Here is a 12161-nt window from a genome sequence, read left to right as displayed (position 1 = left end):
TCTAAAAATGAAAGATTTTAAGCAGAAAAATGATACTTAGATTCTTAAACTGAAGAAAAGTGTTGACGTTGCTGGAGGTGTTAGGAGTGCTCTTCACTGGCATAGCATACAGATTGTATTTGAGACAGATACATTATCGAATTATATCAGCTCAGGGTGGTAAGCACTGTGGTGGAGGAATGTATGAGGTTCTCTGGAGCCACAGAAAGGTGGCAGGGAGGGGCTTCGGAAGCCTGGGATTCGCTTCTAGAAGGAGATGCTGGTCTAGCTGACTTGAAGGTTGAGGCAGAGAAGGAAGGTGGCATTGTGCTCAGAAGGACCAGAGCCAACAAAAGTACCAAGGGGAAATCACATGGCCAGGACTGCCTGCATAATTTGTGGACCCCAGTGCAAATGAAAATGCAGGATCCTTCTTCACAAAGTAAGGAAAGATGTACCATTAAAGGTAGTTGAGAAGCTTTTTGCTTTCTCTCATTTCTCACTCAACTTGTTTCGGTGGTTTTCATTTGCTATTCCTTACCATTGTAGGCAAAGAAAAAATTTTATTTTATCATATTGCATAATGCTAGTTTTAAATGCAAATAGAAAAGCATTTAATGTAGATGTAGAATCACTGAAATTGCACAACACATATTTCTTAGCTCCTGCATGCTTTAAATTGTCAAGGACTTTAGTCTATTTGGATCAACCATCAACACTCATGGAAGCAGCAATCATGAAATCAAACGACATATTGTATTAGGCAAATCTGCTGCACAAGACCTTTTTAAAGTATTGAAGAGCAGAGATGTCAGCTTGAGGACTAAGGTGCGCCTGACCCAAGCCATGGTATTTTCAATAACCTCATATGCATTTGAAAGCTGGACAGTGAATAGGAAGAATTGACACATTTGAATTATGGTGTTGGAGGAGAATAATGAAAGTACCATGAGCTGCCAAAAGAACAAACAGATCCATTTTGGAAGAAGTACAGCCAGAGTGCTCCTCAGAAGCCAGGATGGCCAAACTTCATCTCTCATATTTTGGACATATTGTCAGGAGGGATCAGTCTCTGGAGAAGGATATCATGTTTGGTAAGGTGGAAGGTCAGAGAAAAAGAGGAAGACCCCCAGCAAGATGGATTGGCAAAGTGGCAGCATCAACGGGTTCATGTATGGCAACAGTTGTGAGGATCAGGCAGTGTTTCATTCTGTTGTGCATAGGGTTGCTGACTTGGTACCAACTCGACGGCACCTAACAACAACAACATGCACCTGATGTGGTTCCGTAGGATAAGCACTGGACTGCTAACTACAAGGCCAGTAGTTCAAATCCAGCAGCCCCTCCTCAGAAACCCTATTCTGCATCACTATGAGTCAGAAGCAATTAGACCATACTTAACAACATCATGCCCCTGGAACTAATTCTTACCAGAATAATAGAGTCACTGCAGAAAATGGACTCACCTGTTTTCATTTCATTTCTTGGACATACCTTCTACCAGTACTCTCTACCTTTGGCTTACTGATAAATAAGGAAGGATGAAAGGAAGAGGAGCTATGGATTGCTCTATCTTTCCCTCTTTTTCTATGTCAAAGTTTTCAGTCTAAGTGGTTGGCTAGTAGAGGGACGTACGTAATCTACTCAGTGCCACACAACAACCACCGTGTGAGAGAGTACACATAGGGTGCCATGATCATGTGTGCTTCTCAAAACGTCACTGCCTTCCTTCTGTGTTTAAACAAACGTCGATTCTAATGGAAAGTGTGTCCTTTTAGGTTGTAATGGCCCCTTAGAGAACTTAGAAGTAACACACTTACCTCACGTTGACTTTGAGTCATGCTGCACTTCCACCACTGCTAACCACGAGGTCGACAGTTCAAACCCACCAGTCACTCCACAGGAAAAAGATGAGGCTATCAGCTCCTATAAAGATAGGAGGACCACTCCAATGGTGGTAGTGGTGGTTATGTGCCTTCAAGTCAGTTCTGTCTCATTTCGACCCTATATAGGGTTTCTGAGGCTATAAATCTACGGAAACAGAACACCTCATCTTTTTCCACGGAATGGCTGGTAGATTCAAACTGCTGACCTTGAAGTTAGCAACCCAACTCATAAGCCACTACACTACAAGGGATCTTTATGTATATATCTGTTGCTGCTTGTTATTAACTGCCTTCAAGTTGGTTCCAACTCATAATGATCCTGTATAGGGTTTCTGAGGAGCAGGTGATGGGATTGAACTGCTGACCTTGTGGCTCAAACTAACCTTGCATTCCAGTACATTAGACTCAGTGCCACACTAGGACTCCATGTATATCTGTTAAGTTCCATCAAGTTGGTTCTGACCCAAAACGACCCTGTACAGGGTTTCCAAGGAGCGGCTGATGAGCTTGAAACACCAACCTTGCAGTTTAAACCGACTTTGCAGTCCAGTGCATTACCCACAGTGCCACACCAAGACTCCATACAGTACCATAGAGCGATGCTTATATCAAGGCAATGGCTCCCACAGTTGGAGAGGTGGGTCACATGTCAGGCTGGAGGCTCCTGACCCATGTAGCTGCAGGACTGATGAGCCAAGGTCATTATGAATCGGAATCAATTCAATGGCAGTGGGTTTGGTTTGGTTTGAGTTTTAAACTCCCACCACAAAGTAGGTCCATTCGGAATTGTGTGCTGATGGAACACAGCAAGTACTCTATGCAAATAGATGACAAGGCAGGCAGACATGCATGTAGTATGTTCTCTGCTCATGCACAGATTTCATTGTCTCATCAGACTTCAATTACAAAACACAAGTTCAAAGATAAAATTATTAAGACTTTCAAGACAGCAGCAGAGCATTAAAGCAAACATTGGGCTTTCTGATTTTGAGTCCTGTGTGACTGCGTAGGTCACATGCCCATGAAGCCTGCTCTGGGCATGGCCCTGTGGAGAGACAAGCAGTTTGGTATGAGCTAGAGACCTCAGGCTCTAGTTTTATCCCAAAACATGTGTTTACATTTTTTACATTTGCCTTAGGTCAGGCTGCTCTTCAGCTCAGCACAACCTGTTGCTGCCTGTATCTCAAACTCAGTCAACTTCACTTGTTTTCAGTTCCTGCCTGGTCCCTGGAAGCATTCAGAGTTGGAAACCTCTGAATGGAGGGAGATGGCAAGAAGTGAGAACAGAGGGGCTGTGTGCTAGACGAGGGACTTTGGGCTTCAACTGTTGTAGTAATGGTGAGTTATTTAGTGGGGTTAAGTGGTGTGTATTTTGGAAAGACATTTCAGGAATTACTAGGTAGAATAGGTTAGCAGAGGACAGACACTCATGCTTGAGACCAAATGACATAATTGGAGTGGTTAGACAAGTGAAATCTAAAGTAAGTCAGAGAGGTTGAAGGATGAGGCAGAGACGAAGAGGTAGAAGACAGAATGGCTGTGACTCAGTGACCAAGTGCAGTATGGGTAAAGGAGAAGGGCTTATCAGGGATGATGCCCAGTTTTCTGGCTTGGCTAGTGGGTAGCTCTTTCCTTTAGCATATAAAACAATTTGAGCAGGTTTATATGCTAAAGGGAAAAAGTCCCTCTTTTCAAACCTTGCTGCCTTTTGAAGCGAGGCCAATTTACCTCCTAGGATTCTTGAAGAACTAAGGAGATAATACTTAGAAGGCACTCACCGTCATCACCATCATCCTTTACAACCCTGCTTTTGGGAAAAGTTCTAAGACGAATTGCAGGCAGCACTGTCTCTTCTCTCTGAGCTGCCTCCCATCTTTCTCAGTACTCTTGACAAGGACTAAACTTGCAGAGTCTTCTTTCAAAGGCTGATGGTTTACTGTTAAACATGGGAGCAGCTGAGCAGCCCCCGATTCTCAGGCCATGGAGATAGGCCTGGCCTCATGGTTTACTGACCTTCCACTCATAGCCTTGTCAGATGCTTAGAAGCCACACTCACCTGTGTCACCAGTTCTGCCTAGCCTTGTCCTCCCTTGTGCTAGCAGATATTTATTTACTCACCCTTAAGTGAAGAGCCGTGCTAAGGTATTAGGTATCAGGACAACAAGGCTACATGCTGGGTCTCCTCTTACTGAAGAATTAATGGCACTGGTCCTGGCCTGAGAAGCTGGCTCCATCTGTATTACTGTATTTTTTTGGTTTTCCCACAAACAGCACACCCAGGTAAATAACTGCATTCACATATGAAGGGGCTTCAAAAACGTTTGTGGGAAAAGTCCATTCTCTTTTCATTGAATTTTTCCATGAACTTTTGTAGCCCCCTCAAATAATGGGCAGAATGGCAAAACTATGTTAAGAAAGTTCAGGCACTGCACACTCACACATTTATTGCACAGGTCTCATAACATTTCCAGAAATGAATTTTGGCCTCTTTCACCCTCATTCAATTGTCCAAAAATGTTACTTTTGATTATATTTGTAAAATGAAGGATTAAGTATGGTCAAGAATCATGGATCAAGTTTGGTAGTACCAGTAATCAGAAAATAAACAATTGAAAATGTGTATTTGCTCTGGGGCAGTTTGTGGCCAGCCCAGTTGCTATAAATTCTGACTCATGGTGACCCCATGTGTTTCAGAGTAGAACTGCCCTCCACAGGGTTTTCATGGCTGTTAACTTTTGAATACAGATCACCAGGCCTTTCTTCCTGAGCAGTTCTGTGTATATTTAAACCACCAACCTTTTGATTAGTAGCTTAGCACTTAATCATCTGTGCCACTTAGATGCCATTAAGGTCCCGAGACATAAAAGTCATTGCTAAAGTCATTATTATGAGGATTCCAGAGACCTGCACAGCACAAACAGCACAAGCAGTGGTAGAGCAGAGACCACTGACTCCGACTCCAGGGCACATTCTGCTGCCCACATTTTTGTTGTTAGTTGTTAAGTGCTATTGAGTTGGTTCTAATCAAAGAGACCCTGTAAAAGGTTTCTGAGGCTTTCATCTTTGTCCTGCGAAGCAGCTGGTGGGCTTGAACCAATGACCTTGTGGTTCGCAGTCTGTGCTTATCCTGTTGATCAGGGGTGGATCTTATACTGGCCCACGGGCCGTATAAGACTGGGGAGCTTGAACTGCCAATCTTGCAGTTCAAACTAACCTTGCAGTCCAGCGCATTAACCCACAGTGCCACATCAGGACTCCCACACTAGGGCCCTGGTATTGCAGAACACTGGTACTAAGACGGGGTCCTGGGTGCTGTTCGGGGCAGCTCAGAACATGAAAATCCAGATGAGTCCTGACTACTAGAAGCAGGTGTGTCTATTCCTGTATCTGGTTTATGGTATTACCATCCCCAGCTCTGACAGGTGTGAGGAGCAGACATTCCTCACCTCACACAACTATTTGTGGGGTTTGGGGGCACAGGGGTGCATTTGACAGGAAACGGGCACATGAAGATACTGCATAGTAGGACATGCTGGGCTTACCTCAGTGAAGACAAACAGCTTCTCCACTGGCAGCCGAGTGCTGCATCAGGCAACTACTGCTATAGCTCAGCTAGAGACTATTTTATTGTCTTGACTAAATAAGCTCAGTTGTGGGAGGATAAGGCCCTAGCTGGTAGGTGCTGTTGTTTGTCTTATGAAGACCCCACACAGAGCTGTGTAAGCCTGGCCAACTGCACCAAAGTGTGGACTGGCCTGCAAAGCAATATTCTTCCCATTCCACCTACTTAGCTACCCCAGAACTAAGATCAAAGGCACAGCTGCAGGGCGTGGGCTCTTCCTCAGACATTTCTGGGGAGAGCCGTAAGATGGCAGAGGAAACAGATTGGAGCCATTTGGAAATGGAGGGGTTGGGATGGCCTAATATTAGCAAACACTTGGCATGAACTGCAGATCATTGGTACTTTTGTCCAAGGTGGATGTCAGGAACCCATTATCTGCATCGTTGTGGCAGTCTTGATGGCAGGGGCTCCACTGCCTCCTCCATTGCTCTCTTGTTTTCCCATTGCCCTCCGTAACCCACTAGCAAGAGGACAGAGATAATGTGTGTCCCCAGTCACACATGACTTCAGCATCGTTCAGAGCTATGTTCAATAAATGTGTTGGATACTAAACACTGCCAACAATAGACTTGGTCTAGTACCCAGCACGAGTCTAGTGGTATTTTAGGGCCTTTCCTTGGCACCAGATCACTCATAGTCATACCAAAGAGCCACTCAGAAGGCACAGTGAGCTTATCATTGGGCTGCTAACTACAAGGTCAGCTGTTCAACCCCACCTGCTGCTCTATGGGAAAAAGATGAGGCAATCTGCTCCTGTAAAGATTTGCAGTCTCAGAAGAGCTTATAAGGTTACTATGAGTTGAAATGGACTCAATGGCATTGGGCTTTGCCACATTAAATCAGGCTTGAAAATTCCAAAGAATCCACAAGAAAACTTCAAGAGCTAACAGTGGGCTTTAGCAAAGTTGCAGGGTACAATGTCAACAAACAAAATTCAGTTGTGTTTCTATACACCGGCAATCTGAAAAGTATATCAGGGAGACAATTCCATTTACAGTAGCATCTAAGAGAATCAAATGTCTAGGAATAAATCTAATCAGGGATGCAAAGGACTTATATAATGAAAACTATATGACATTACTGAAAGAGATGAAAGAAAACAAGTAAATAGAGAGACATTCCATATTTATGGATTGAAAGACATAAGATTGTTAAGATGCCAATACTACCCGAAGCACCTATTGATTCAATGCAATTTTGATCAAAATTCCCACCACCTTCTTTATAGAATAACAAGTCCTGAATTTGCATGGAAAGAAGAGGTGCCGAATAGCTAAAGCAAAGATAAAAGATAAAAACTAATTAGGAAGATTCACACTTCTGATTTAGAAACATACTATATGGCTACAGTAATCCAAACATATACTGGCATACCAACAGGTGCATAGATCAATGGAATAGAATTGAAAGTCCAGAAATAAACCCATGCATCTATAATCAGCTGATTTTGGGCAAAGGTGCTAAGTCCACTCAACAGAGAAAGAAGAGTCTCCCAAATAAATAGAACTGGGGAAATTGGATTTCCACATGCAGAAAAGTGAAGCAAGTCCTTTGCTTCACACCATACACAAAAACAAATTTAAAATGAATTCAGGACCTAAATTTGCTCACTGAAACCAAGAAATTCTTAGAAGAACAAGCAGGGGCAATGCTGTCTGGCCCAGTCTCCAGTAATGGATTATCTAATATAGTAACAAACGCACAAACAACAAAAGACAAAAAAAAGTAAATGGGAACTCAAAAATTAAAAATGTTTGTTCATCAAATGACTTTACCAGTGAAAAGATAAACTCCTGACTGGAAGAATATCTTTGGAAACTATATATCCGAATCTAATAACCAAATACACACATATATATATATAACAACTCAACAACAAAAAGACAACTCAAATCATAAAATGATCAGAGGACTTGAAAAGACATTTCATTAAATAGGACATTCAACTGCCTATTAAACACATGAAAAGATGCTCATCAGCATTAGTAATTATAGAGATGCAAATGAAATACCATAGTACAATGAAATACCATTATACTCTTACTAGGATGACTAAGATTGAAAAAAAAAAAATGTTGGTGAGAATGTGGGAAAATTGGAACCCTTATCTATTGCTGGTGGAAATGCAAGATGGTGCAACTATTGTGGAAAACAGTCCTCAAAAAAACTACAAACAAAACTATTGTTGTTAAGTGCCACTGAGTCCGTTTTAACTCATAGTGACCCTGTATAGGGTTTCCAAGGAGCAGCTGATAGGTTTGAACTGCCAGTCTTGTGGTTAGCAATTCAATGCTTATCCTACAGCATCACACCAGAATTCCAGATATGACCCAGCAATTTCACTCCTAAATATATGCCCAAATGACTGGAAAGCAGAGACTCAAAAAGAAACTTGTACACCAATGCTCATTGCAGCATTTTTCACAATAGCCAAAAGGTCGAAACAACCTAGATGTCTATCATCAGATGAATGGATAAATAAAATGTGGTACATACATCCAATAGAACACTACTTACTCAGCAGTAGGATAAATGAAGTCTTGATACATGCTACAATATGGATGGTCAGATGGAGGGTCAGAGAAAAAGAGGAAGACCCCTAATGAGATGGATCAGCCAGGTGGCATCATTGATGGCGTCAGGTGTGGCAGCGGTGGTGAGGTTGGCCCAGGATCGGACATTGTTTCGTTCTGCTGTGCATGGGGTCGCTATGAGTCGGTTCCGACTCGATGGCACCTGACAACAACAACAACAACAGTATGGATGGAGCTTGAAGAGCAAACTAAACCAATCATAAAAGGACACATATTAATAGAAACCAAAGTTTATTAGAGGTTACCAGGGGCAGAAAGGTGGGAGGAAAAGGGTTAACAGTAATGGTAAAATTGGGTTGATTACAAAGGTAGGATTTCACAGCTGATTATTGTAATTACTGTCAATAAGTTGTACACCTGTAAAAAGTTGAACTGGCAAAATTTGTGTGACGATATCTTTCAACAAGGTGTGGGGGAGGAGGGGAGTAGCTGCTGAGGCTACTTATGTACAAGCAAACACCTCATGTTTGTGATTTGGAGGATTAGGGTCCTATTTTCATGAGACTTCCCAGTTAGTGGGCCTAATAAGATGTTCAGTGCTTCTGTTCTAGGTTAATTCATTGTATAGTGCCTGGGATCTTAAATGCTTGCAATGAGACCAACAATTAATCTCTATTCACCTGAAACAACAGAGGAAGAAAGATTCCGAATTAGGAGGAGAATGTGGAATGTGTAGCTAGTTGCCTCCATGAACAACTGCCTACTTTGCCACGAGACCAGACCTGGATGGCACTTGGCTACCATTATCGAGCATTTTCATCAGAAATTACATAGAAGAATCCTGATCAAAAAAAAGGGAAATGCAAAACAGAATTTCAAATTCTCACAGACTCTAGACTTTCTGGAACCATGGAGGGTGAATGAAATCTTGAAACTTATGCCCTGAGATAATCTTTAACCCTTAAGCAAAAATATCCCCTGAAGTCATCTTAAAACTGAACAATAGTTTAGCTTAGTTAGTTTTTTTTTTTTTTAAGTCTGCTTTGTGTATTATGCTCTTTTAAGAGCTATACAGGATCAAATTGACACCAGCAACTCAAAAGATTAGATAGAAGCCTTAGGGGGCAGAGAGTTTATTACTGGGGGAGAAATAACTCAGGTGAGAGTGGTTGTACACCTTGAATGCAATCAGTGTCACTAAATTGTAATGTAGACACAGTGGAATTGTTGCGTGTTTTGTTATTAGGTGCCTTTGAGTCAGTTCTACTCAAAGTGACTCTGTATAGGGCTTTTGAGTAGCAGCTGATGAGTTTCAACCTCTGATATTGCTGTTCAATCCACCCTTGTGGTCCAGTGCTTATCCTACAACTCCACTTTTCAACAACAAAATAACATTTAAAGGGGTGAAAAAAAAGCAGACTTGATCCTTGAAGGAATAAACTCCTGGATGTGGGAAACTTGGTCTCCTGCAGTCCAGATTCCCAGCTGAGACTCTGGCATCCTGCCCCAGGTAGTGAGAGAGCCATGAGCTGGAGGACAGCTCTCTAGGACCCAGTAGCCAACTCTCAGTGGAGGATCTCCACCGCAGTCAGAATTGCCCACACAACCCAGGGCCAAGTCTCTTTGTGGCAGCACCAAAACCTGGTGGAAACTGGTGACCCTGGTTACACCAGGCAGTCCTCACCACGAGTCACACGTCTATGTATTCATCCAACTATCCAAACGTGTACTCAGTGCCTACTGTGTGCCACTTTGTGCTCTGAGTGAGTACTGGAAACACAAAGAGGAAAAGCCACAGACTCTGCTCCCCTGCGGCTTATACCCTGGTAGACAGGAAAAATGAGCAAGAATCCTTGAGATACAAGACAACACATCCTGTAACAGAGGTGCATACACAGTACTGTGGGAGCAAACAGAAGGAACAGTTGACTTTTCAGAGGGAGTTATGGTGTTAGAAGAGAGAGAATTTTGGATCTTAGATCTTTGAGACTGTGTGTAGGATTGAGAAGTCAGAGAGCAGCAGGAACAAAGGCATGGATGGTGGCCTGAAAGTAGCGCAGGATGGGGATGCTGAATAGCTTTGTAGAAGTACAGGATGGATAATAGGAGTAGCAGGAGAGAATACTGGAAACATTTGAGGAGGATCAGATTATACAAGTCTGTAACAGTCTGCCAAAGAGTTCAGACACTAGGTGGGGAGCCAACAAAGTTTTCAGGAGTAGACATTATCAGACTGCTTTTTTACACCACCATCAGGAAGATGCAAAGACACCCTCTCCACAATCTCTGGGCCGACCACCCAAAACACATATGGACGGAACGAAGGAGCCTGGATGAAGGACCCCCTGGCTAAGGATGAGCGCATTTATGTGACCAATTATTACTATGGCAACACACTAGTGGAATTCCGGAACCTGGAAAACTTCAAACAAGGTACGTGTTATAGTTTCAACTCAGCGGCTTCTTCCCTTCACAGCTGACTTATGTTTTAATCATGGCCAGTTCTCTTTGGTAGTGACAGTAAATGAGAAGGGCAAAGACCTTTCAATGGTGAAATGACTTTCCCTGGTGGAGGAAGGTCCCCCTTCTACTACTTTCACATTCTCTGCTCTCTCATCTCTCAGCTCTGCCCCTTCTTTTAGCCCTGGTTGATAGGATGGCCTATAATCCAGCCCAGAAGGGCTGCACAGTAGGACTGAAACATCTTATTTTCACGTAGTCCTTGACTATTTTCAAACCACACTCATGTGTATTCACACAGATGAGGATACTAAGACTCAGAATGGTTCTGTCAGGGCCAAGACAAGAACCCAGGTGTACAGTCTCCTAGTCAATTGCTTGTTCTGTCCTGCTAGGCTGCCCCTTACCTCACTAACAGGTTGTCTCTGTGGCCTTATCCTGAAGCCTCCTGCTTTCTCACACTTTACAGGTCGCTGGAGCAATTCCTACAAGCTCCCGTACAACTGGATCGGCACGGGGCATGTAGTATACAATGGGGCCTTCTACTACAACCGGGCCTTTACCCGCAACATCATTAAGTATGACCTGAAGCAGCGCTACGTTGCCGCCTGGGCCATGCTCCATGATGTGGCCTATGAAGAGGCCACCACCTGGAGGTGGCAGGGTCACTCCGACGTGGACTTTGCTGTGGATGAGAATGGCCTGTGGCTCATCTACCCAGCCCTGGACGATGAGGGCTTCAGCCAGGAGGTCATCATCCTGAGCAAGCTCAATGCCATGGACCTGAGCATGCAGAAGGAGACCACATGGCGCACTGGGCTCCGGCGTAACTTCTACGGCAACTGCTTTGTCATCTGTGGGGTGCTGTATGCCGTGGACAGCTACAACCAGCGGAATGCTAACATCTCCTATGCCTTCGACACCCACACCAACACTCAGATTGTCCCTAGGCTGCTGTTTGAAAATGAGTATTCCTACACTACCCAAATAGACTACAACCCCAAGGACCGCCTGCTCTATGCCTGGGACAATGGTCACCAGGTCACCTACCATGTCATCTTCGCCTACTGACACCCCTGTTCCCGACAAGCAGAAATTGCAGTGGGGCCACTAGCACCTTGTATGTATGTGTGTGAGTGTGTGTGTGTGTAGTTGGGTATGTGTTGTTTAAAATAGATATATATTATTTTGTATGATATTACAAATGGTTAAATGACAAGTTGGATCTATTTTTTTTTTTTAAACATGGATTGTAGATCAATCCATACATGTATGTGCTGGTCTCATCCTCCAGGTTTATATTTTTTGTGCAAATGGACTTCTCCTTTTGACCAGTAACCACTTTCCTTCTAACCCCCAACCCCTCCAGCTCCTGTTGAAAAGATTCCTTCATCAGCAGGTAGACAGCATCGTGATATGGAGTAAAGGAGGCAAGAAAGAAGTACTAAGTGGCGGAAAAAAAAAAAAAAAAAAAGTTTTATGATTGGAGAAGTTTTTAAAAACCCACAAAAATACTTTTTTTTTTTTTTTTAAATAAAGAAGAAACTTAAAATCACCTAAAAATGCTTTCTTGCTTATCATTGATGTGTTTGATCCAGAGGGAGATGCAGTGTGATATTCCACAAGGTTGTTCTGAATATCTCATTATGTTTCTGTCCAATGGCTTCCAGTGGAACCTGT

General features: G+C 43.1%; 1 protein-coding gene across 1 annotated transcript in view; it reads left to right on the top strand.

Annotated features, from left to right (window-relative positions):
* OLFML2B (olfactomedin-like 2B) overlaps positions 1–11679 on the top strand; it is a 58151-nt gene extending 46472 nt beyond the window's left edge. Inside the window, exons 8-9 of the mRNA XM_006873419.1 lie at positions 10278–10454; positions 10951–11679. Coding sequence (XP_006873481.1) covers positions 10278–10454; positions 10951–11552 — 779 coding nt within the window. The 3' untranslated portion in view covers positions 11553–11679. The remainder of the gene's footprint in view (positions 1–10277; positions 10455–10950) is intronic.
* The last annotated feature ends 482 nt before the right edge of the window (positions 11680–12161 follow it).

The sequence above is a fragment of the Chrysochloris asiatica genome, unplaced genomic scaffold, assembly GCF_000296735.1.
Source record: "Chrysochloris asiatica unplaced genomic scaffold, ChrAsi1.0 scaffold00241, whole genome shotgun sequence".
NCBI classification, from domain to species: domain Eukaryota; kingdom Metazoa; phylum Chordata; class Mammalia; order Afrosoricida; family Chrysochloridae; genus Chrysochloris; species Chrysochloris asiatica.
This window is presented reverse-complemented; position numbering and strand designations above follow the sequence as displayed.